Source organism: Centruroides sculpturatus, unplaced genomic scaffold (assembly GCF_000671375.1).
Source record: "Centruroides sculpturatus isolate CEXI.00-Female unplaced genomic scaffold, Cexi_2.0 scaffold42, whole genome shotgun sequence".
Lineage (NCBI taxonomy): Eukaryota > Metazoa > Arthropoda > Arachnida > Scorpiones > Buthidae > Centruroides > Centruroides sculpturatus.
This window is the reverse complement of record NW_019384399.1, coordinates 220,987-248,377: the sequence shown is the minus strand read 5'-3', so window position 1 is coordinate 248,377 and position 27,391 is coordinate 220,987. Positions and strand designations below refer to the sequence as shown.

Here is a 27,391-nt window from a genome sequence, read left to right as displayed (position 1 = left end):
TGTATGTGGCCAGCTCACGCGTCGGAAAACCTTCCGAATTATTCGTGTACGCACCAGACGAAAAAACAAAAAATATCGTGTATCCACGAGCACTCCAATAAATAAATAGAATTGAAACGACACTTTGAAATGTTTTCCCGATGAAAACGAATAATAATAATATATTTCAATAAAAATGATAAAATGAAAATTTAATTTTATTATAACGAGTTTGCTTGAATTTCATCTCTTCTGAGATCGCAGCAATGCGCGACGGGTAAGCTAGTTTAATTATAATTATTAATTTACTTAAGAGATGGCGCCTAACATCTACCTCTAACGTCAAATTACTTTATACCAATCATGTAATTAGCCATATTATAGCCCAATATTTAGGCGAACGTTTGGTGATTTATTGTATACTACTTGGGCTTTGCGATGTTATTATATGATTGTATAAAAAATTTCATTTTTTATTTTTAGATTTTTGTCATATTTTTAAATTAATAGGTTAAATTCTCATAATATTTTAAAGTACAGTGGGTGATCGGTTAACGAACATAATCCGTTCCAAGACTTTGTTTGTTATCCGAATTGTTCGTTAACCGATTATCAATTTACCATAGGTTTCTATGGGAATTTGATTAATTCGTTCTGGAGACCTCCAAAAAATAAAAAATATAGACTATACTTTCTTATTACGTATATTTATATGTAATAATAAAAATACATATATACACGGTCTTGCATTTTTATTAGTCATGTTTTTTCCGTTTGTGGGGGTTAATTAATTAATTAAAGAATCTGTCCAATGTCGATTGCTTTTCTGTCTTCTTTATGATTTTTCAGAAGTAATTAATAGCATTGTAATTGTAGAGAACCCTAGGCCTATTAACCTCAACCTGGTTTGGATGCCATTTTAAGACCGTTGTTCTGTCAGAACAACGTCCTCCCACTTCTTTAAAAGATCTTTAATAGCAGATATCGGCATAAATCCACATTTTCATAAGAAAATGTAAAAGAATTGTTTCTGTCAGAAATATAAAAAGCTGGAATTACAAGGGAGAGTTTCAAAGTTCGGGAGAATACTATCCTATCAGTATATACTGGGTAGAACGTCGATGTTGACGTCTCCCGCGCTCCAAAAAGTTTTGAATTGTTGCCTGAAGACAAAGGAAGACCAATCGATATTCGTTATTTTACGTCTCTTCTTTTTGTGTTTGTTCAGTCAAGTGTTCGTTATCCGAACATGTGTTCGCTGTCCGATCATAAACATCTTTCACAAAAGTGTTCGTTATCCAATTTGTTCGTTAACCGATCACCCACTGTATACATTAAAGTGTTTTAAATCAATAGTACATCCAATTAAAATTCTATTAAGTTAAATAACTTTAAATGAATAAACAATTATACAATATAATTTGTGATTTTCATTAAAAACAAAAGTAATAAAAAAAGACTCCTACTAATGAGTTTGCAGACTCGATTATTAGGAGAAACAATGTCTTTTATTTGACCACGTAACATGTCCTCTTGCATCTTGTTCAATTCACCAATTTTATGTTTCTCCAAACATCCTTTTGTTTCTTGAATCACTTGTTCAACCACATTCTCCAATTTATTTTGAACTTCCTCCTCACTATAATAATCCATAATTAGAAAGAAAATTTTAATAAAATTTAAATAAGTATTTAAAGTGCAATGAATTTGCTGACTAAAAAATATTATTATAATATGTAGAGAAAAGAGTGAAACAATTAAAAACAATGATGATTATAATGATTAGCATTGGCAACTGTTTAGAATTATCAGAAATATACAAAATTTCAGTTAGTTTTTAAAAATTGTTTGAAAATGTTCTGAAAAATGAAGCTGTATGTTTATTTTTATCTTGTTTCTAAGATGTCGTCCCTAATAGTAATCCAAATAATTTTCAATATTATTATTTTCTAATGCTTTTTTGTGTTCTAATGTTTTCATGGTTTCTCCACCCTGTGGGTACTAACAGTATATGTCTTAAACATACCCTGATTCAGCCAGGCCCACAGAGGGAATGGAATGGTGGTGAGAGACTGGGCCCAACATATCCAGAACAAACTGTACATGAAAAATTTCTTGGGGTTCCATGCTGAGAGTCGATTCAGAATCCCCAGAGAGATAAGATAGGCTGATGCCTTAACTGTCTCAGCCAACCAGTTGTCTCATCTTCATCATGTCATCCAAGAAAAAAAAAAAATGTTTCCAAGTTTGTTTATAGGTTTTCTTTTGCTCATCAGTTTTTTAAGTTGGCATTTATTTACACTTTGTTTGAAATTTGTAACTCTGAGAGTTGGAAACCCTAATGATGATATATATTACTGTATTTTGAATTATTCAGTCATAATAATAACAAATCTCCCATGGTCACCACCTGCTCATGGTGAAAGAACCCTGTAATTTTACTGATCCATAGGGCATTGCAAGCTGGAGCACAAGCTCATGGTAGGGACACCCATGCCAGAAAGGTCTATGGGGAGAAATGAAGCTAAGAATGACCACACCCACATTCTGTGGAGATAATAATTATCACAGTAGTAACCAGATCAAAGTGTGATACCGACTCAGACGTCGCCCGGGTTAACAAGGTCCGTGTTCGTGGGTTAGGCAGAGGCTCACATTCAAAAAATAGGCTGCAGTCTCCCTTGGTTACCGGTGGCGAAAGCAGCACTGGCCCAAGCATGGCTACTGCAATGCCCTCAACAGATGTGGGGAACCAACCTAGCCTTGGTGTTTCTTTGGCAATGCATCCACAGACCACAAAGGCTGGAAAACCATGCCAATGGATGAAATGGACATCAGAAATGAACAAGTTTATCATCTGTGCTTACTACACCATCACAAGACTCGAAACAAACATGACAGCATACAGATAACAACTACACCATAGATTCACACAACAATATCCTCACCTCATTGTCACCAAACAAAGGGTTGTCGATCAAAAAAGAACAATTATACACAACAACCTTATCCCACAACCAACACTTGAACTTATCAAACAAAAGGTTGCTGATCAAATACATCAACAGACAGAAACATTTAACATTAATGAAGATCACGTAACCTGTCAGGATAATCCAGCAACAAATATTGATAATAGCACACATACAACAACTACCACTAATGATACTACAGGCACTTCCTCATCCATCACTGATAACATAGACATAGATTTAGTTAATATGCTCTCACTTTTATTTCAGGAAACACTCACCAAATATACAGATACAGATTCCACACAATAACCATGAATACCAAAAATCAATATATCTAAGACAGTAGGAAAAACACTAAATTATGTTAACATTCTCTTACTTCCACACTGCATTCATTTAATTTCTACACTCTCAGACATTCATACATTAGTTTATGCTGGGGCAGTCACAGTAGTGACACACCATGGACTGAAAATACAATCGCAGACAGATACACACAAAACACAATTCTATCACAAGCCTGCCTGGCAGAGAAGAATAGAAACACAAATAAATGACATTAGACAGCAATTAGGCAGGCTAGCACAATACACTAAAAACAACACAACACCCAAATTAATGAAACAACTCAAAAACATTTTCAAGAAAATCAAAACACACACAAAACACGAACATCACAACACACACATTACAGAATACGTCGATACACTAAAACAAAAACTCGCAGCCAAAGCACGCAGACTCAAACGATACAAAACATGTACACTACGAAAACAACAAAATAAATTATTCACAAACAACGAAAAACTTTTCTACAGACAAATCAGTACCAAAACAAATACTGAAACGCAGCACAGTGGCACACCAACAGAAGAAGAACTCACAACTTATTGGTCTTCTCTTTGATCCAATGCTGTTACACACAATGCTGAAGCAGGCTGGATCGAGGAAAAGAACAGAAACTTGCATAACATACCAACTATGTCCTGTGCTGAAATAAACATACATGACATTTGCTATGCTGTTAACAGAACACACAACTGGAAGACACCTGATGTAGACAACATTCACAATTTCTGGTACAAAAAGTTTACATCACTGCACCAGAAACTAGACAAACATCTAACACACATCATCATCAATCCACAAAACATGCCAAAATTTTTTATTTAGAGCATCACCTACATGAAACCTAAAAACAACAAAACCACAGACACCACACAATACAGACCAATTACATGTCTTCCAACACTCTACAAATTATTGACATCCTGTATCACAAACAAAATATACAAACATGTTGAAGAACATGACATTCTTACAGAACAACAAAAAGGTTGCTGTAGAAATCAAGGGGATGCAAAGAACAGTTACTCATAGATTCAATCATTCTACGACAAGCACACAAACAACACAGAAACATACACATGGCATATACAGACTACAGAAAAGCATTCGACAGTGTTCCACACAGTTGGCTGCTACATTTTCTACACATGTACAAAATACATCCATCACTCATTGCATTCTTCCAAAACACTATGCAGCACTGGAGAACAACACTACATCTCAGGATTAGTAACACTTCCATACAAACAAATGAGATATTCATTAGGTGAGAAATTTTTCAAGGAGATTCCTTGAGTCCTCTCTGGTTCTGCCTAGCCCTGAATCCATTATCCAACATGTTAAACAACATGCATTATGGTTACAACATCAGACATGAAAAAACAACACAGTTTACACTGTCACATCTCATGTGCATGGATGACATAAAACTTTATGCATCCAAACAGAAACAACTTCATCAACTCCTACAAATCACACATTCATATACCAAGGACATACAAATGGAGTTTGGCTTAGACAAATGCAAAACACTTCACATTGAAAAAGAAGTCCTGAAGAAAGATTTTGCACTTGGAAATGGGGACGTTATTGAATCTATGGAAAAGGGTGAATTCTACAAGTATTTAGGAATCCAACAGGCCAAACTAACAGAACATACACAAATAAAGCAAAGATTTATTAAAGAATACCAAAGTAGGTTAAATGCTATCCTCAGAACACAGTCAAATGCAAAACACACAGTTAAAGCAATAAACACATATGTCATCCCAGTACTCACATAATCTTTTGGAGTTANTATTAAATATTAGACTATTAGGTATTTCTGAAAAATACATAACTACATTTATAAATTTTTAAATAAGGATTTTTTTGATTTTAAAGTTGTTTTGAACTTTTCAAATACCACTATAATATTCAAGGAATATAAATTATAAAATATCTTATCAATCTTAGTGCATTAGACATTCAGTAGCAACAAAATGTCTTATACTTCCAAAAATATTAGCAAAATTGATGAAGAAGAAGAGAATGATTGACTAATAAGAAAAAATACTTGTTCTATAAAAAAAGCAAAAATAAATACTTTTAATTTTACTGATGTTTTATAGCATTGGTACATTATTAACAGACATAGTTATTAGTCTGCAAGATAAATGATCCACAAGTTCTTGACAATTTTTTGTTAGTTTTATGAAATTAATCAAATAATACATAATTAAATCAACACATAAATGATTTAAATGCAGGTTCATAAACCATGAGGTTTATGCAAAGGGCATAATTCTATTGACATTGCATAATAATTGGAAATTGTTTGCATTTATTTGGAATAAATTTGCACGGCTTCTTAGTTCTGCATAAAGAAATTTATTTCCATGTATTTGTATATTCATATATTTGACTATTCTTCTTCTTCTTCTTCTTCTTAGCATTGTCCCACAGATGTAGGGTTCGCTATTCGGATCTTTGAATGCCACTTTGTTCGATTGAGTGCATCGTCTGGGTTCAGGTGCAGAACCCTTAAGTCTGCATTGATAGTATCTTGTGGGTTCCCAGACGAGGTTCGAACTCGAGTAAACCGTGAAATTCTTGCGCGACACGAGATGTAAACAACGAGACTCGGAACGGTTCGAGTATGTGTCAACTATCTGTTAATGTCTTAGCGGAAGACAAACTCTAACACGAGCGCTCATAAACAGGTAGATCTTTGACTCGCGTGTCTATAAAATGTTGGCCGAAATAAACCTTTTCGAACAAAAAAATAGAGGAATTTTTGATAGGTGAAAGGTGAAAATGATCGTTAAATTCTTAGACGTCAAAAATGGTAAATAACGGCCTGAGTTATGAGTGCAGGTGTTATTATTTTATAAACAGTCATCGAGCAGAGTCGACAAAGAGGTATCAGATGGACACCTCGAATCGGACCTTTCCCGCGACCCGAAAAAGTTTTATCTTGCACCTGGAGACAAAGGAGAAACCAATCGGGAAGCAAGGAATGGGACGAGGGACCAATCCGAAAGGCGAACAGTGGGGGAAAAACTATAAAAATCGGAACTTCAAGGTCGAAGNCGCTCTGTATATTCTTTGTGATAGTGTGTATGATGAGAATGACTATCTGAAGTACTAATTTGTTTGTTTGAAAATGCTAGCTTAAAAATACATAAAATGTTCAGTGAAATACAATGACTTAAAACAAAGGTTTAAGGACAAATCATTGTACCTTTATTTTTTCTTTTTACCAACAGCATCAACTTTTAGTAAACAGATGTTGGTAAATAGATGAAAATTTTATAAGTATTGTAAGCAGAGTTTAAAATCTGCTACTCATTATCACCCCTCCCCATTAACTTCACATCTGTGATCGTCAAGAATTCGGAGAACTGAGGGGTCACAAAGGAGACAGAATAGCTGGGTCTGGAGAATAGAGGAGAGAAAGATTCCCATCGTTTACCCTGGACATGTGTGGAACGGATGTAAAATTCATCTGTGCTTGTGATCACCTTTTTTTTTAAGTTCAATTATTGTATTCTTAACTTTTGTGATATTACAAATATGATAATGACTGTTTATCAATGATTTCACATTCACATTATTGATTCAGAACATAAACACAAGCCACAGCCATCTTGTTCATTAACTTTTTTTTATTTCTGTGTTCTGAAATTACTAGGAAATCCACAGCTTCAATTGTGTTTGAATAGGAGTCTGCAAATAACAAAAGGTTAAAAAGTGCTATTTTATGTGTGACATTTAATAGAATCAAACAAATTTGGCATTACAGATAAAAAAATTAAGATGGGTATAATTTTCTCTGATTTTGAAATTTTTCAATAGTAATAAATCTTGTGTGATCTGGATAAAAATCCTAATATGAAACATGAATCAGAATATCAGTTTTATGAAAATAAATAAAATAAATTATGTACTTGTCTTTTTGCTAAACTATTCATATTTCTCTTTGTACTTAAGAAAAGAGTAACACTATGTTTAAGTATAATATTTTAATTAAATACTTGACATATTTTTTCAGTATTGTTTAATTTTATATATTGTCAAAAATATATATAGCTAGTATGATTAGACTAATCTCAATTACTAATTTTACAAATTCAAGATTTTAAAAGTCTGCTTTAAACTAATATAAATCTCTATTTCTCTCATTTTAGGTTTCTTTAATAAATAGTTTACTTAAGGTATGTTTTTATTGATTTCTTTTTATTTATATTGAAGATTCTTTCAAGTTAAATTTTAACATATTAATTTCAGTTTGGTTTGCATGAAATGAAATTAAAGTTTCGTTCACGCTTAGCATCTCATCTTTATGATAGATATTTACANCACTTGTTCATCATTTGCCTCCTTCGCCACCGCCTACATACGCGGTTTCCCTTAGGCTCATTCTGACGTGAGATAGACTTTCCCCCCCAACGTCGGCAAACCTTACACACACACACTACACAGAAGCCTGGGAACATTAGAATTGAGTAGAAATACATACATCACACTACAGAAGGCCACTATATTGAATACATGCCACATTGTTAGGAATTTCCTGAATACAGACACTGACACACTTATTTAATTTTTGTTTTTGGTTGCTATGACTTCACTCTGGTCCGGCATAGTACACAGCCACCGGTGTCAACTGAGTATAACCCACTAAACCCAACATAATAATATGCATCTCTGCACCAGGAACTAGCCAAACATTTTACACACAAACAGTCCATATGTCCAAAATTCCTTACACAGTGCATCATATAATATGAAGCCTAATAACACCACAACCAGATACCTCACACAATACAGATTAATTGGATGACATATATAGTTGGTCTGTATTGCGTGAGGTATCTGGTGGTGGTGTTATTGGTTTTCATGTTATATTATGCTTTATGTAAGGATTTTGGCTCTGTGTTTCTGCATTCTACAAAATATTCACTTCATGCATCACAAGAAAAATATGCCACCAAATACAGCAACACAACATTCTCACAGAAGAACCAAAAGATTGTCATAGAAACATGGGATGCAAAGAACAGTTCAAAGGCTCATAGATTCAGTAATTTTATGATAAACATAAAAACAATACAGAAACCTACACAATAAATGCCTTTCTATAATCCATGCATGCTAACAGTATCTCACACTCATGGTTATTGCACACACTATACCTAAACAAAGTATAGTTGAAACTGTATCTCAATCTCACAGAAACAAGAAAAGGATCTGAGATAGACAGGTTTTGAGATATAATGGTTCCTACACAGTAAACAATAACAGGTTTGATTAAAGCTATGGTGTTTTATTAATACAATAGCAAGTACAGTACATATCTGTATTATGTATAAATAAAACACTTTTGTCAATAGTTTCTAATGCCCAACTTTCTTCAACCAATAAGACAAGCCTAAGTTGTAGCCTTAGCCCACCATTGGCCAATTGGATAAAACCACTGAACATTGGTAATTGGTCATGGATTTGCACCTGGCCAACAGACTTGCCACATGGAGTTTTCCAGATTTTATTCATGTTTGTAACATCAAAATAGGTGCCAGTTTCTGATAGAAAATCCTCCCGGAAGGAATTATCCCCTGGCATATTGCCCATTTATCATGTTGCTGTAAACAAATAAACCAAACCAAACTTGTGACTGATCAGAAAAAAAAAAAAAAAACAGTATTAATTGCAACTATGTACTTTATTACAAGAGATATTACAACTACAATTTATGCTATCAAAAAGTCACTGAGCTTCAAATTTTTAAATGCTACTTCAGTGCACAATTTGAGATATAGAGGTTTTGATAGAAAATTACTTGGGATAAACATAGAAAATATATTGAATTTAGACTGAAAATGCAGGGAAAAAAATAAATTTCAAGATAAACAGGTTCAACTGTATATCCAGCACTCTCTACATTTTTATAAAACAGAATGTAACACTATACCTCAGACTCCACAACATATACATTAAAACAAACTAAATACACATGAGTCTCCATGGAAAATGCCTTGCCTTAAATCCAATTTGCAGTAAATTTCACACAATAAAAAGATCTGTAAAAATGATGATTCTGCACTCAGAAATGGAGACATCATTGAATCCACGAATGAGGATAAACTCTACAAATATTTAGTATTTCAACAAGGCAAACTCACACAACATGCACAAATAAAACAAAGACTAACAAAAGAACTCAATAGTAACTCAACTGAATGCAAAACACACATTTAAAGCAATCAGCACATCTTGTCCCAGTTTTGACATTTTCTTTTGGAATTATCAATATAATACATTGGATACAGAGCTGGAACAACTCCAGAATTACAGGAAAACTTGAATTATATAACAAATCACAACAAACACCATAACACCATCCTACATGATCCATAGAAAGGCTGACATATTTTGAACCTGTACTAAAAATAAATATATATGCAAGATCTTTCTACAGAAAACAAGAAACATGGTTACACAAAACTTTAACTCTTACAGAAAAAAACAGTACCCTATTAAACTTACACAATATTGGCTTGGATCTAACAAAATATACAAAATGCACAAACACCATTAGGCAGTCCTTGGGCCCAGGAGCTCCAGGTAGGCATCAAAAAGATTTCAGCCAAGTTCATGTTGACAAGACTACATCAAACTGCTGGCTGACTCATGGGTGCCTCTTTTGTGAGACAAAGATTCATGACTGTCAAACAAGAGAAGGTTATAAATACAAGAAACTACAGAAATCACATCTTAAGATAACATTCAGAGATGACACCTGTAGGAAATCCTACATAATGCACAAGACTATGACATCACTATTAGGTTATAAGCTTTTAATCCAAACTGACTACTTCCATCAACATAACTAAATAACAAATATAGTACAGTGGAACCTCGATTAATGAACACCCTGGTTAATGACCAAATCAGTTAATGAACTTTTATTTTGCAAAAGTTTTGTCTCGGATAATGAAAGAAATTTGGGTAATGAGCATAATGGTTTTTGTGTGAAATTTTAGTTGCTGTTTGGCATGTGTGAGTTAAACATTGCTTTTCCAAGTGTTTGTGCTAAACTTCTTTTTTTCAGTTTTGTGATTTATATATTTAATCAATATGTCACCCAAGAAAGAGAAAAGTGAGAGTGGCAATAGAAAATGACAATGCGCCATCGCATTTGAGAAAAATTTTGATTAAAAGATAAGACAATCAACTTTAGATCAATTTCCTGTTCCTTACCAAAAGAGACCTTGACTTGAAGAATCTCCTGATGAAGTGCTACCTATTAATTTTTTTGGTGGGATTTCCCTTCTAAGTATTAAGCTCCATACATCTCCACTCCTCTGTCACCAACTACAACAAACAAAAATATGTACAGTGCTATTTTATTAAATAAAGTTTACAAGTTTGTTGCTGTAATGATAGCTACTATATTTTCATCAAAGAAAATCATTTTGCAAATAAAATTACAAAATTTTGGAGAATAGAATGGATAAATTGTATTTGAATTAATTTCTGCGGGAAAAATTGCTTCAATTAACGAACAATTTGGTTAATGAACAGAGTTGTGGAACAAATTAAGTTCGTTAACAGAGGTTCCACTGTACATCAAAAGTTTGCACACAAATACAAAAGCTCCACAAACATAGCTCTTACAAATACTCACAACATATAAAATACATACACTCAAAAATTAGTAAATACTCAGAACTTGCCCATATAATAAAGCATCTGTAGAGAATGGATAATGTACTTATTGTGCCAATATTCTTTTCTTGCATAGATGATGTACCATATACATACACAAAAAGTGTTGAAATATTACAGTTTCACAACAGCACATACATCATACTACAGTAGGCTGTCTTACTAAATACTTGTCATATAGTTAGGAAATTCTTAAACATGTACAGTACATACATGAATAACAAATAAATCTTCTTTCCTGCAGTTATGCCTTGACTTTGGTCTGGAATAGCACTAAGCACCAGTACCAGGTATATATGCCATGTAGGAAACACCCCACAAAACACAATAATTAATAATAATAATAATCTAAAGTTTTTTGGGTGACTAACTTGATACAAGATTTGTTGTGCATGTTTAATAATTTAAAGTTGACACTTTTAAATATTACAACTATACTTAAAAAGTGTGTTTTCTTATAATTTCTAATCAATTTTATTTATAGAAAATTTTTTAGTTTTATACCGATACTTAAGAGGAAATAGTATAAGCTAGCTTCAGTCTCTTCCACCTGAGTGAAAAACTGAGCATTTCATTTGAATTAATATTAAAATAAATTTTTATTCTCACAACTTTTAAAAACCAGTTCTAAAATCTTTTTATGACAATCAAAGAAGACTAATTTATCAGTAATTAATTTAATTATTAATAAATTATGTTTGATTAGTTTATCATTAATTAGTAAATTTTTGATTAATTTATCAATAATTCATTAAAACATACCTGCATTTTTCAATTCCTTCCAATAAAATAGCTAAGTGGTTTTTTAAGGTCTCTTTAAAATCAGATATTTCATAAATTCGCTCCCCAGCAGTATTGTAAGTAATAAGTAAAATGCTTGCAATTAAAGTTGATTGATAGACTTGGTCTCTCAAAACTAAAAATCGAGCTTGATCAATAAGAAGAGTCTGAAAAATGATAATTCTTACTTGACAAATCTATAAAAATACTTAAAAGAAAGATGAAAAAGAAAAATATTTACTTCAGGAAACAAATTTTTATCATCCCATTCCAGAAGTTCTAAATAGGATGATGTTAATATTTTTGTATAGGATGGAGCTTGTTCTTCATTATTAGGGAGATCTTTTGATGCATCCATAACTTTTTTATAATTACGTTTAAGCCATTCTCTGGTACATTCTAAACCATCCACATTGTCAGCCAATTCTATAAATATATATTATTATTAATTTATAAAGAATAAAATATTCATTTTATAAAAAAACAGATGAAATCATTATGATATTCAATAAAAAATTACATTTTCCTTCATTAACAAATTTCTCCTTCTTATAAGAAATTTTCTGTAATAACATAAGATAAGCAATCTAAGTAATCAATTAAATTTCTCAAAACTCTTTTTTTTTATTTTTGCAATTTTTAGTGAACTCATGTTAAAATATAAAAAGGAACAGTATGTGAGCTCTAAAATAAATCATATACTACAATAAAATATTACTGTCTGTTTTTTAGGAATTCTCTATACATTTTACAAGAACTTCTGTACAAAAGTTTTTGCCATTGTCTGAAATATTAAACTTGACTTTAAGAAAAATTCATTTCTTTTTTAATATTTAGATCCAAGTTTACCATGTGAAAAGCTGGTAGCAAAACTAGCCATCTTATTAATAATAATCATTTCTGTACATAGATTTATTTTCTGCACATCATTTTAAGGGCAGCAGCCATTGTTGAGAGATTAAAAATATGATTTTTAGTGACTAGTGTATTATTTGGAAGATATTCTTTGCTTGTTTATATTTTGAAAGGTGGCATAAACTCTGCATATACAGGGTGGTCATAATTAAACTGATACTATTTAAAGCAGGGCTGTGGAGTCGCGTAAAATCTATCGACTCCAACTCTGACTCCAACTAGGAGCAGACTTGTTACCGAAAGAGACCCAGAAATTCTGATGTCATCATGTGACCTCAGAATAAAATATTCAATAAATAGAGTTGTAATAAAAATAGAGCGTAGAAACTTTTTATTCCAAAGCTAAAAGACTTCTCTAAGTAATATATAAATATGTATTCTATAATTTTTACTTTTCCAGCTGTTATATATAACAGAGGGAAAGTGTAGCGCTCGGTCANCTAATAAAGATAAGAACGTAGAAACTTTTTATTCCAAAGCTAAAAGACTTCTCTAAGTAATATATAAATATGTATTTGATAATTTTTACTTTTCCGGCTGTTATATATAACAGAGAAAAGTGTGGCGCTCGGTCAAAAAATTACCCCTCCCAAATTTTTACATTTTTGGACTCAGGACACCTTGAAATTTTGAAATATGCAAAAGATTCGAGGTTTTTTTCTATATGTGTGGATGTTAGACTGTGTGCGGAGGGGGCATGATTTCGTTCACCCTGTTTGAAGCCTAATAACTTCTGTGGTCAGAGTGGTCAGAATCAGAGTCAGATGGTTTAACACAGGAGTTAATTATTTAAGTCAAAGTAGTTGAACTAAATCGTGTCCCCATATACATTCTAACGTCTTAAGCGAGAACATCTTAATGGGTTTTACTGTACTATTATAAAATGGCAAAAAAGCTTACTTTGAGAGTAAAGATGAGTTTTATTTTATTTTTTTAAATTTTGAACGCTAATAAAGAGTAAAATATTCATTAAGAGATTTGACACGTGACCACTTTTATGTCTTCACCCTGTCGACTTTAATTAAGAACCAAAATTTAATAGTATTAATGCCCCTTTATACGCGAGCTATAGCGCCACATTTCATTTCTTAAACTTTACCCGTTCTGAGATATTGTTTAATATCTGAGAACAGAAAATAAAGAAATTAAACAAATTAGACGCCAACACACACACATGCGCGAACTTTTCCTCTTTTATTGACTTTTTTGGGGGGTTCGGGAGATCTCCAAACGTGTAGATTTGCAAAAAAAAAATGGGAAGTCAAATTTGACATGATTTCAATACTTTTCCGTTGTATATACATAACAAGTTGGTAAGTAAAAAGGAGTCGGAGTCGGCGGATTTTTTGATGACTCCCGACTAAAACATCAAAACTCCACGACTCCGACTCCACAGCCCTGATTTAAAGCATTGTGTAGTTCAATCTAACAATCAAATTGATACCAAATTTGATGGGGAAACTAATAAAAACAAAAAAAAAAAAAAAAAAAAAGATTCCTTAAAAAAATTATAGAAAGTTGCTCAGAGGAGAAAATTTGGCACTGTTGCAGTCTACAGATTGAAGAATTTGCATAATATGCTGGCAAAAGCCTTTAATAAAAATTCATGGCAATGTAGGCTGTGAAGCTTCAGTAATTCTGGTTATAAAGGAATGGGAAAATGTCAGAATGCTATTGATATGGCTTCACAGATTTCATCATAGGGTTTTTCTTTTTTGAAGACATTATACTGACAGGACCAGTAATCTGTTCTGTTACTGCACAGAAATATCATGCTATGCTAAACAGCTCTATCATTCCATAACTTTAGCAAAGACGATGTTTGGACAAGATAATTTTTATGCAAGATGGAATACTATCACACATTGCTCAATTGATACAGCAACTTCTGTAGCATGACTCCACAAATGAAAGAGTCATCAGATGGTTCTTTTTGATGGCATGGTAGTCTTGCTCCCCAGATCTAACTCCACATGACTTTTGGTTCTGGAGTTAAGGTCTAAGGTCTATCTTGGCAGGATCCCAAATTTGACTATCTTAAAGGACAACATATCTGTGATCAACAAGGCTGCAATGAACATTCATTCTATCAGACATGTTATGTTCAGCTGTAAAGAATGTTATGTATACTATGCAATTCCTGGACCATCAGAATGGTGGCCTTATTGAAACTGGTCCAATTCTTCATGGAAGCAAGTCTGCTGAATAAAAGGTATTTCAGTTCACTTTTATCTTTGCTATTCATTTATCTGTCTATTGTAATACTTTTTACACTGTACAGTGCCACATTTTCCCTATTGACAACTTTTAAAACTACAATGTTTTTGCAGAATCCTGTCTTCCCATATCTTCATTCATTTCCCAACCAAATTTGGTATTATACCAGTTGTCAGATTGAGGTACTGTACACAAGGCTTTAAATAGTGTCAGTTTAATTATGACCAATTTGTATTATATTACTCAATTACATCATTTCTGGCTTTTCTTTGTAGACTTTTAGAAGAAGTTTGTGCTTCATTTGTGTTAAGTGATGTCAGGTAGAATTGTGCAGAAACACAATTCCCACCTTTTTCTCTATTTCAAGCGAGTAATGGTCAATGCCACAAAAGTTGGTTGGAGAAGTGACCATTGGTTTTGAATGAGTGGTTGTTGATTGGCCGCCGATCATTTGACCACATGCAGACCTCCAACAGAGTTACAAAACGCTGATTGATCAATCAATCAGCACTGTCAATCCATTTAAAAGGTTGAAGTTTAGGTGGGAAAGTTAAGTTCAATTTAAGCTTGGCTTAAAACTTCACATTGAAAGTTGAGTTGGTCAACAGAATTCCAGTTAAGAAGGTTGTTTAATTTTAGGCTCAAGGCAAGGTTGCATTCATCTCGCTGTTTCTTCTACAATGCTGGAAGGAGCTTACGTCCAGCTACATCTCAGGGATTGCATTGTAAGATCTCTTTTCTATGGACCTATTCAGGATTAATAGACTATTTGAACTCAAATTTATTTTGTTTGTTTGTTTGTGTGTGTTTGTTTGTTTGTTTGTGTTTGTGTGTACATTGTAAATATTTTAAACGTTGTAATTCATAACTCTTGTGAAACATCATAAGTTAATTAAATTTAAATAGAATTTTTGGAATTTGACTGCTTTTGGACATTGACTAGTGGTCATTAACTATGCAACTTTATTTTACCAATTTGTTACTTTATACAAAATTTTAATTTTTGATTCTTTGATATCTGCAAAATTATTTTACAAATAATTTATAAGGTTTCTTAGTCAATTTATTAAACTTGGTAGAAGTTGCAGATGTTTCTTTTGATATCTTTATACATATGCGGTTTATTGTTGGTGTTTGAACCATCTGTTTAAACACCTGCCTTCACTTGCTGAGTCTATGAATGTTTTCACTAGAGTCAGTAGGAGGTAGCGTTTACAGATGTCACAGTTTGTAAGGGGATTCCCGATTTTTATATAGCTTCGGGGTGCAAAATATTGCATAAATTCTACCTACCGTTTCCGCTTCATCACATCTCATTATAACGGCGCGTCTGTTGCTTCGCAACTGAAGCGCGACGTTCCGTACGGTGTTTATTCTTTAAAATAATAATTTAAATGAATTTAAACGTCTCAATTACTTTTCGGAAACAACTTTCATTATTTGGAAAATTATCAATTACAGTATTTAAGAATATATTTAATCTCCATTAGTTATAAAATAATGCGAGGTATGAGCATTATTTTATAAACGTTCGCGCATTGATTTATAATAAATAATTTAATTTTTTCGAAAAAATAAATTTCTTGAGTACACATTTTACTCTAAATTTTGACTGCTTTAAATCAACTAAAATTGTTTTATTCAATTTTATGCTAGCATGACGTCGCGGCGTGCCGCGACGTCGTCATGCTTGCATAAAATAACAGAAATTTCTTCGTACTTTCTTTTTAAATTTTGGAATTAAATCGAGCGCATTTTAATTCAAACAATTTTAATATATTTTAAAAATTATTTTTAGAGACGAAAAGCGCTGTCGAACGTCTACAGATAAGCAAAGCGGATTACGTGAAGTCCGAATCAGTTTTGGACAACGATCAGAAACTCGAGTGGACTAGACATTTACAAATAACAACGAGACCACATTTGGACACGTGCGTTCAGAGATTAAAACGAAATTTAGAAAAAAATAAGCTTCGAAGTTGTAGATCCATCGATACCGAAAGTGCTCACAAGAATTCGTCTTCAACCTCCATACTATTAGATCCATACTGTTGTTGCGACTTGAAATACTTTGGTTTATTCTCTAGAAATTTAGAACTGTATCACAGAAGTTTACCAAATCTTTCAAAATCCAAACAAGAAGTGATTCCTTGTATAAGAATTCAAGAAAGACGAGATTGCAATCAGACAAATGCTTCGGATTCAAAGACCATATGCTCGTCTTTTGCGCGTATGACAGATTTAAAGGATGAATCCAGTACAGAATCAGATCCTCTTCATGATAAAACGTACAATACCCTAAACAGTAATTTGTTTAATAAATTTAATAAATTAGAAACATCAATTATCGAGAAGAACGCGCGAATAATTAAATGGCTTCGTTCGTGTCAGAATTGTCNCGAGTCTAATACAGTACTGTAATTTTATACATTTCTTGTGAAAGAAACATTTCTTATTCAACGGCCATTAAAATTATTTATATTAATGATGTCTCCAAAGATCAATGAATTTTTCACAGAAAAATAACTTATCAGAAATCGCGGCTGCCATTTGGTGCGCTGCTCCTCGACGACGAAAACAAGCTTAAGCAAGGGCGACGTCGAACGGTGCACACTCGGTAAGTAATCCTACAATTTTTTGTTTATAGCATAGTTTATACGGATTATTCCCAAAAAATTATACGTGTTTTGGAAATGTTGAGTCGAATTAGTCTAGAATTGATTAATTTTATGGAAGAAAACCTTTCAAACAGCCGTAGTCCATAAACTTCACATGTGTCGGGCTGCGATTGGCTCATGTATTTAAGGATTCCTACAACGTGAAATTCGTATAACATGGAATGTATCTACACATTATAGGGGGTCTACTGTAATTCTATTAATTGTTCTATTTGAAGAAAATGTTATTTCATTGTCTGTAAATTAGTATACATTTTTTTTGTATTCAGGACATACATATACAAACTTCTGAGAATAAAATTTCACTAATTTTGATTTAAATATTAAATTATAATTAATTTAGATTTATTTATAAATCATCAGTAAATATATGGATAAGAGCAGTTAACTATCAAATGTATAAAATACAATAAAGTGTTTCAAAGTTCTAGCTTATAACTTTTTAGTATTATTATTATTCACATATTGAAAACTGATTTTATAATTATTTCATTTATTGTGCATTAATAAAATTTTTGTAATATAAATTGTTATTTATATATTAATAAAGGATTCTATGATCATTTTAGATATAACAATAACACCAAATAAAATTTAACAATAATAAAAAAAATAACAAAGGTCACAAAATTATGTCTTGCTAAGACAGCTACTAACAACAGACTACACAGTAGTATACATGTACAGTACAGTACACCCCCTTATGATAGTTAGATCCCATCTTAGGTTGATCCATAACCCTTCTCCAGATGTCACCCTCTCACATTAAAAAAAAGGCTAAATGGTGTTGGCTCAGCAGGGCTCAACAGTCAAGTTTTAAAATATTACAATTAAAATTGATACTCAATCACAAAGGATGTCGACTTTCAATAGTTAAAACATCATTTAAAACTTTAAATAATTAATTGAACATGCATTAAAATACCTGCATGAGTTTCCAAAAATTCTTGAAATTTTTTGCGTTCATATTCGATAGATTGCTGCTGAATATGAGGTCGAATCTGCTGAATTGTGAAATTTGCCATGTCCAATTTCATTAAATCTAACATTTCAATAATACCTCTGCAAATATAAATAACAATTTTTTCAGATAACCAAAATAAAATAAAGTTACATATTTTAAGCAAATAGATTTAATCTATATGTAAAAAACAAATTAAAACTTGCTATTACAAATCATTTTAGATATATTTCAGAAATATGTCTAAAAGAAAGAATCTAACCTCTATATCTCAGTTGCATAATCTTTCCTCATTATCCCAATGGGACCTTACATCAAGTCACTTGTTCTTTGAGATAAGCATATTTTGATTTTTAAATGCCAGAAATTCTTACTCTATAGTAATTCAACACCTTAAATTCAGATATTTATTTAAAATATAACTTTATTTGTTGTGCTAAATAATAAGAGTAATGTCTTTGTGGACTATATTGACCAATCTAATTACATTTTTAACAGTTTTATATTTTTTATTCTATTTTATCATTTAAAACATTTATACATATATTTTTATATATTATTTTAAAACTGTTCCTTTACTGGCATTATACATTTAATTTCATAAATATACGATCAGTAGTGTTCCCAAAATAATTTAAATGTTGTTTTAAAACTCATTCAATTTTTTATACATAAAATGAAAATGGCTCAATACAAAACCAAAAACATTTTTTACTTAATAAAAGTCTGTTTGATACTAGAATTAGGCAGTTTAATACTGTAAGGTCTCGTTTTATGCGGATTTTTTTTAAGCGATTTTGAAGTTGTGCGGTTTGTATTTCATCCAAAATTTTTTTGGACAAACATACATATATGCTTGTTTAGGAAGCCCGCGTATAGACAGTCTCCAAAAATCGTGGGACGCTCAAAGCTCACTCCATTTGTTCCACTGACATATAACCTTTATGGATGTAAAGGACAGCTAGATCTACCTTAATCGCTTTAGTTCCTAGCAATTTTTGATATAAATGTAATTAAACATTAAAAATACTTAAAACTAAAAAAAACNTTTAGCAATTACCATAATACTGTACAACATATAAAATGCAACTTTTGAAAAAAGTTGTATTTTATATGTTGTATAGTATGGTAATTTTGTCCAAAAAAGGCTTAAAAATTTCCCTGTATCTTATATGTGAAATTGTAATCTCCCATAGGCTAATGAATTCACCAAAAGGTCTTCAATAGCTTGCATGATGATAAAAATGTTGTTGTTTAATTACACATTTATTTTTATTAGTTATGCTAATAAAAGTAGTAACTTTTTTTTTCATAGTTAAGCAGCTTTTGCATGTATTTATGTTGAATATTATAACAGTAAATTTTAATTGTGAATGACTTCTTTTAAACTCCTTTTTTCTCTGATAAATAAGAGTGTATTCGAATACAGTAGAAGAATACAGTAAAAGAAATTCAGGACTGAGTGCCAAAACTGCAGTATGGTTTAAATACACAAAATACTTTTTCTAAATATTCTGTGCTGAAATGTTCTATAAGCTGTAAAATACAATACATATTTTTATCTATTCAATCTATTGAATCTTAGATTTTTTATTCTTAATTTTTATTTGTAAATATTCTTATAGAAATGTTTAGAAAATATTTAAATAATTTTTTGTAAGAAACTTTTATATTGTAGTACTTAAATTGTATGTTAAGTAATGCTTGGAGTGCTTATGCTAGACTAAACTGGTCTGAAAATATTCCTAAAAGAATTCATTCTTTTAGGAATATAATTGTTAAGGTAACTAATACCTTAACTTTTTAACCAGTTATTGTGTTGATATTTTAATGTGTAAGGAATCTAAAAAAGTGTATTAATGCAAACAAAAGATATTTAAAATTACCTTTCATTTTCTAATAATATAATACTAAATAAATAAAAGATATATTCAAAATTTCCAGGAATAGGTCAAAAATTAAAACATGTTAGGATATAGAAATTTATTTAATATTTTTCAAAATAATCATTCTGAACTTCAATATGCTTCTTCCAGCAATTTTATCAATTCAAGAAACATTTGGAAAAATTAATTTTCCTCAGGGATTGAAATTAGATTTTCTTTGATTCATCTTGTTTGAGTTCTGTTGACTCAAATCATTTTCCTTTTTAAAGATTTTTTAACTTTAGATAAAGAAAAATGTCATTAGAAGTTACAGCAAATTGCTATAATGAATTGTATTGTATTTTAATAATTTTTGTGTTTTTTTTTCTTTTTTATTCATTTCTGGAACATTTTGTATATCTGTCTTATCTTAGATAAATTTACAATTAAGAAAACTTAGAAATAACTTGATAAGGCCAATCCATTTTGTATAATTATTAAAAACTTAAATAAAGTTTAATATTTTGCTTATGAACCTAAATTATATGCTTTTAGAAGTAAAAATAGAAGGAAAAGTATAAATTAATTACATAGGTTCTATTAATTCAACACTGATCATGTAATTGATCAGTGTTGAATTAATAGAACCTATGTAATTAATTTATACTTTTCCTTCTATTTTTACTTCTAAAAGCATATAATTTAGGTTCATAAGCAAAATATTAAACTTTATTTAAGTTTTTAATAATTATACAAAATGGATTGGCCTTATCAAGTTATTTCTAAGTTTTCTTAATTGTAAATTTATCTAAGATAAGACAGATATACAAAATGTTCCAGAAATGAATAAAAAAGAAAAAAAAACACAAAAATTATTAAAATACAATACAATTCATTATAGCAATTTGCTGTAACTTCTAATGACATTTTTCTTTATCTAAAGTTAAAAAATCTTTAAAAAGGAAAATGATTTGAGTCAACAGAACTCAAACAAGATGAATCAAAGAAAATCTAATTTCAATCCCTGAGGAAAATTAATTTTTCCAAATGTTTCTTGAATTGATAAAATTGCTGGAAGAAGCATATTGAAGTTCAGAATGATTATTTTGAAAAATATTAAATAAATTTCTATATCCTAACATGTTTTAATTTTTGACCTATTCCTGGAAATTTTGAATATATCTTTTATTTATTTAGTATTATATTATTAGAAAATGAAAGGTAATTTTAAATATCTTTTGTTTGCATTAATACACTTTTTTAGATTCCTTACACATTAAAATATCAACACAATAACTGGTTAAAAAGTTAAGGTATTAGTTACCTTAACAATTATATTCCTAAAAGAATGAATTCTTTTAGGAATATTTTCAGACCAGTTTAGTCTAGCATAAGCACTCCAAGCATTACTTAACATACAATTTAAGTACTACAATATAAAAGTTTCTTACAAAAAATTATTTAAATATTTTCTAAACATTTCTATAAGAATATTTACAAATAAAAATTAAGAATAAAAAATCTAAGATTCAATAGATTGAATAGATAAAAATATGTATTGTATTTTACAGCTTATAGAACATTTCAGCACAGAATATTTAGAAAAAGTATTTTGTGTATTTAAACCATACTGCAGTTTTGGCACTCAGTCCTGAATTTCTTTTACTGTATTCTTCTACTGTATTCGAATACACTCTTATTTATCAGAGAAAAAAGGAGTTTAAAAGAAGTCATTCACAATTAAAATTTACTGTTATAATATTCAACATAAATACATGCAAAAGCTGCTTAACTATGAAAAAAAAAGTTACTACTTTTATTAGCATAACTAATAAAAATAAATGTGTAATTAAACAACAACATTTTTATCATCATGCAAGCTATTGAAGACCTTTTGGTGAATTCATTAGCCTATGGGAGATTACAATTTCACATATAAGATACAGGGAAATTTTTAAGCCTTTTTTGGACAAAATTACCATACTATACAACATATAAAATACAACTTTTTTCAAAAGTTGCATTTTATATGTTGTACAGTATTATGGTAATTGCTAAATTTCAAAATAGAGTATAAATTTAAAACTTGGCTGACAGTGTTTACATTTTAAAAAATATAAAAATTTCATGAATATACAAAAGAATACTCTGTTTTCATTTTTTTTCCCATTGTTTCAACACAGTAGTGACAGTCCAAAACAATTTTCATGTATGAAGACAACCTTTTATAAAATGCAAATTGGAAACAGTGTCTTCTGGTAATTTTTGTCAAAAATCACAATATAATTCATTTGAATAAAAATTTAAAACTTGGCCAACAGTTACAAAGTATAAAATCAAATTTTCAACTTTCTTGTTTTAGTTGAGTGTGTTCTCTCTTATCAAAAATATTTAATTGTTCAATTGAATTTTTTTATACAGTAGAATCTCTGTAATTTGACATAAATCAGACTGCTAAGTGTCAGATACTGGATTTTGTATGTATGTATAGATACATACTGTACAGTAAAAAACACACTTGGTTCACAGGTTTATCACATTAATCATAATTATGATTGTTTTGCAGACCACACCTACAAAAACAACCAACAACTGACAGTATACATGTAAATCAGTCTCTCTCTGTTGCATACATCATGTAGTAACATGCAAATTTAATTTGTGCAAAGTGTTAGATTACTGGACATGTTGGACTGGTGAGTGACAGACTAAGACTACTGTGTTTTCTTATCAGAGTAAAATATTGTAAATGGAATCATTAATTTTTATTGATATTTTTAAAACAAATTGAGCAAATTTTTGTTGTTAATCTTTGTGTTCAAAAATAATCCATGAAAACTTTTCTGTACAGGTGTTATGTTCTTAACTACTCCACAAATGCTTTCGACCTCCACCGAGGTCTGCTTCAGGTGGTGACTGACCGTGTTTCTTCCTGACTGTCATAATGATGTCACCAGAGATGTAAATAATCGTGTGCATCAGGTTTCACCCCTCCAACTGTCCCTGTTCGAATTCCTCGAACAAATACTTCCACCCCTGCATGATCGTTTCGCCATCTTTGTTGTTGATGCAGGTGCCCCGACAGTTAGCTTTATGAATCTCCCAGGTCTCCAGGTGTCAGATGTGATCGGTTTGGAACGCTTGTCTAATTAATCTGGTATTCCGGAAGTCTGGAACAGGGACAGTCAGAGGGGTGAAACCCGACGCACACGATTATTTACATCTCTGGCGACGGTCAGGAAGAAACAGTCAGTCAGTCACCACCTGAAGCAGACCTCGTGGAGGTTGAAAGCGTTTGTAGAGTAGTTAAGAATATAACACTTGTACAGAAAGGTTTTCATGGATTATTATTATTCAACGAAGTGTTAAGTTGTTGGAAGTTGTTTTGTGTTTGTGTTTAAATTTTTTATCAAAAATATTTACTATTCCAAAGTTGAAATAAGTTCATAGATTATCATATTTTGTCATAGAGCATTTATTATAAAATGCTTTATTACAAAATATGATAATTATTTCTGAATCAAAACCTGAAAGATTTTTCATTCATCTAAATATTTCCATGTTTGACTTTTACTATAGATTTATTATTTTATATAAGAGCTAAACAAATCATAAATTACAATATCGAAAATTTATATTTTTTTATAAACATTATATATTGTTATAATTTGTAAATACATAGTTACTTGAAAAGTGGCAAAATTTCAATGACTGTCATCAGTTCTCTAATTCTTGCATCTCTTACAGGAGCACACAAGCTAGACATTATGGATAAAACATATTGTGCATAATGTTGGAAATCAAGAGCATCATGCTCAACTTGTTGTTGAATCAAATCAATGTCCAAAACTTCACAAATCTGTGTCTTAATTCTTGTATGATGAGGAAGTAACAGTGATAACAGACCCTGAAAAAAAAAATATTTGAAATTATGGCTATAGCAAAAGATTTTTATTTAAAATTTATCTGGTAATTACAAGTTTGTTATAAATATATAATTGATCAATTATTAAATTTCATTAGACTTATGATGAGTAATATTTTTGTTACTAAGTATTTCTTAAACAATTTCCTTAATAATACAATACATACCACATTTATAAACAATTACAATAAAAATTACTGCTCACAAAATAATTGTTATAAATAAAAAATTAACTATAAATAAAAACTGTCATCTTTTAGTTATAAAGAATTTAGTTCATTTACATAAAAAATTGGAAGTTGAAATGCCCATGGGTACTCCTTTGTTTTGCATAAAGATCTTATCATCATCTGTAAAGGAGGAGGAATAAAATACCAAATGTGGAAGTCCCAATATATGAAAATGATGTTTGTGATAAAATAATATTGTTTTGTAGGAAATCCCTAAGCTCATAAAAACTCAGAAATTTGATAGAAGGAAATAGTGTCTGAAAGTCCATCACTGTCATGCATTCATCGTCAAATAAAATCACAGTTTGTAACTGTTCTACCTGACTGTTTGTGGTGGATTGATGTTGTATTGATTTAGAATTAATGAACTTGATAAGCTGTTTTTTCTAACAAGAAGATGGACAAAAAACATTTTTCAATGACAGACCTTATATGTGTGTCAGATTTATGGGCCTTGGAAAAGGCAAATAGTCATGGTATCTTAGATGAAGGGACAACTAACTGTTGCATATGTAATAAATATGACAAGACTTTTGACCCTAAGTTGTAAAGAAAAGAAAGTTATGTTAGGCTTGAAAGCATTCAGTGTCAGTAACACTGTATATTCATTCAATCTGTTCACATATGTGCATATTTCAAACCAAACTGCAACATCTTAATCATTATCAAGGTGTTGCAGTTGTATTGCTGTGTCAGTTGTATGCTGTCTCAGGTAATTAGATGAGGAATGGGAGTTATATTTTTCTTTATGTTCTTTGCATGGAATATACATTTTACTGAAGTTTTTTGACATACTTGTTCTTTAAAGAATCAGTGGTATTTCCTTCTAGAATGATGACACATCTATTGATATCCAACAAGAGTTCAGGATCACGTAATAATAGATTATCCTCTAATGATGCAAGAGTGTGTATTTACAATGATGGTTGTTTATAGCTTTTTCTAAATATAATCTTTTTAATCAATGGAATACAGATGGGCAACTGTGTCATAAACAAATGCAATGAACAGACATCGAGATGAGATCATTGATGCAGCATTGTTCAATTTCTTGTACAATGTCACATCAATATTGTTGTTATACGAACTAAAACATGATGTCTAACACACTATCACAATTTTGTTTTTTAAATTTTATCTAATGTTTATAGTTTCATTATTTTATTTTATTCTATTTTCTTGTAACCCAAATATGAATTTAACATTGAATTTGGCTTTGCATGAGCACACACTAAACAGTACATGTTCTCTTTAGTCAAATCTTAAATTTTGTAATTGTTTTTTCTAATTCTCATTCTATTCTTGTAGCAATTGATGAAGATATATCAATCTAATTTTTATCATTAAACTGGTCTGCTAGAATTAAGAAAGATCTTTTTGTTACCTGTTTCTCCAATTTTTTGGATATTGTGTTAATAAAATTTACCATTCTAAACATAGGATTCTCAATAGTTTATTATAAAATTATATAATTTTATAATTCTATGATATATAATTTCATTTATATTATTAGTTTTCTAAACATTTTTTAAATGTATTAAATATATGCTATCATTGTTTGAATAACAACTTAATATTAATATTGAATTTAACAATAAATATTCTTATTAAAACTTGTTTAAAAACATTAATATGTATATTTGACAAAAAGTTGATTAGTAAATAAGTAATAATTAGTTTAGTTTATTCATTTTACAAATTTTAAAATGATTTATTTATCTTTCCTGATTGTAATACTTACTTCCTTAACATCTTTTAATAGTACCATAGCTTGTGAATAATTGGGAGGAACTTCCAATAACTGACTTTGCAAAACATCCCAAAATGCTTTATGTACAATGTTCTTTACTTGGCCCTGCAAACTACAATTGCTTTTTAATTTTATAACTCTTAAATAATTTTCAAACAGTACAAACATATACACTGCCATGTACATGCCATGTCACAAATACTTAGTGAAATTAGTCAAATTTTTTCATTATATTTATAACTTATAAAATTTTAAGCACAAATAAAAAAAAGAGCAATTAAAATTTTACCAACCTATCTTCATTTGGTGTTATTTTTTCTAAAACAAAATCCTTGTTTACAGCTATTTCATGAGCCAAGACCATATTTGAAACACCATTAGCAGCTTTCATTATTTGTTCTAAAGAAACAAATCTTGGAGGTGATGCTATAAAATATATTTAAAATTTGTAAATATTTATTAAAATATAATACTTTATATTTAAAAAATTCTGAATATATCTGTCTATTAATTGTTAAAGGAGTAAACTGTTAAATAATTATTATTAAAAAATATATTCAAATATATGTATATATAGTAGTAAATAAATTACATCCAATTCTGTTTTTGCACTGTAGATATGTTCTCAAAACATCCATGTAAAAAAAATATTGTTTACATTGAAAAATGAAAGACTGGTTCCAGACCTGAAAAACCAGTAAAAATACAGTAGAGCGTCGATTATCCAAATCAATTGGGGAGGACTGGGGTTTTTCGGTAAATCGATATTTTGGATAACCGATTATGTACAAAAAAATATATTAACCTATCCCATGTTGAAATTTTTCTCTGTTGTATGTCGCTTCGCGTTGAATTTTCGTCGATGTTAAGCCTAACGAAGACTATTGTATCGTTAAAAATTATTTTTTTATTTTGTACAAACAAAATAAATATATTGAAAAATATAAAAACAATAAAAAATTATACTTCAAAAGTTAATTTAGTATCAAAAACGTAAAATATTTGAGTAGCCCAAGACATAGCCAAAGATTGCAGCGCCACAGCACTGGCGAAAATTT

The 27,391-nt window shown here is 30.5% G+C and overlaps 1 protein-coding gene across 2 annotated transcripts in view; it reads right to left on the bottom strand.

The window, feature by feature from the left end:
• LOC111618579 (T-complex protein 11-like protein 1) overlaps window positions 1-27,391 on the bottom strand; it is a 49,978-nt gene that overhangs the window by 5,029 nt on the left and 17,558 nt on the right. The window contains exons 3-9 of one of the 2 annotated variants that reach the window (XM_023360135.1): window positions 26,627-26,759; window positions 26,325-26,445; window positions 24,115-24,335; window positions 18,528-18,664; window positions 12,034-12,218; window positions 11,775-11,959; window positions 1,446-1,618 (exon numbers count right to left, since the gene is read on the bottom strand). In XM_023360135.1, coding sequence (XP_023215903.1) covers window positions 1,446-1,618; window positions 11,775-11,959; window positions 12,034-12,218; window positions 18,528-18,664; window positions 24,115-24,335; window positions 26,325-26,445; window positions 26,627-26,759 — 1,155 coding nt within the window. Of the gene's footprint in view, window positions 1-1,445; window positions 1,619-10,544; window positions 10,659-11,774; window positions 11,960-12,033; window positions 12,219-18,527; window positions 18,665-24,114; window positions 24,336-26,324; window positions 26,446-26,626; window positions 26,760-27,391 lie in introns of those variants that run through there. The other variant, XM_023360137.1, reaches the window with a different exon arrangement.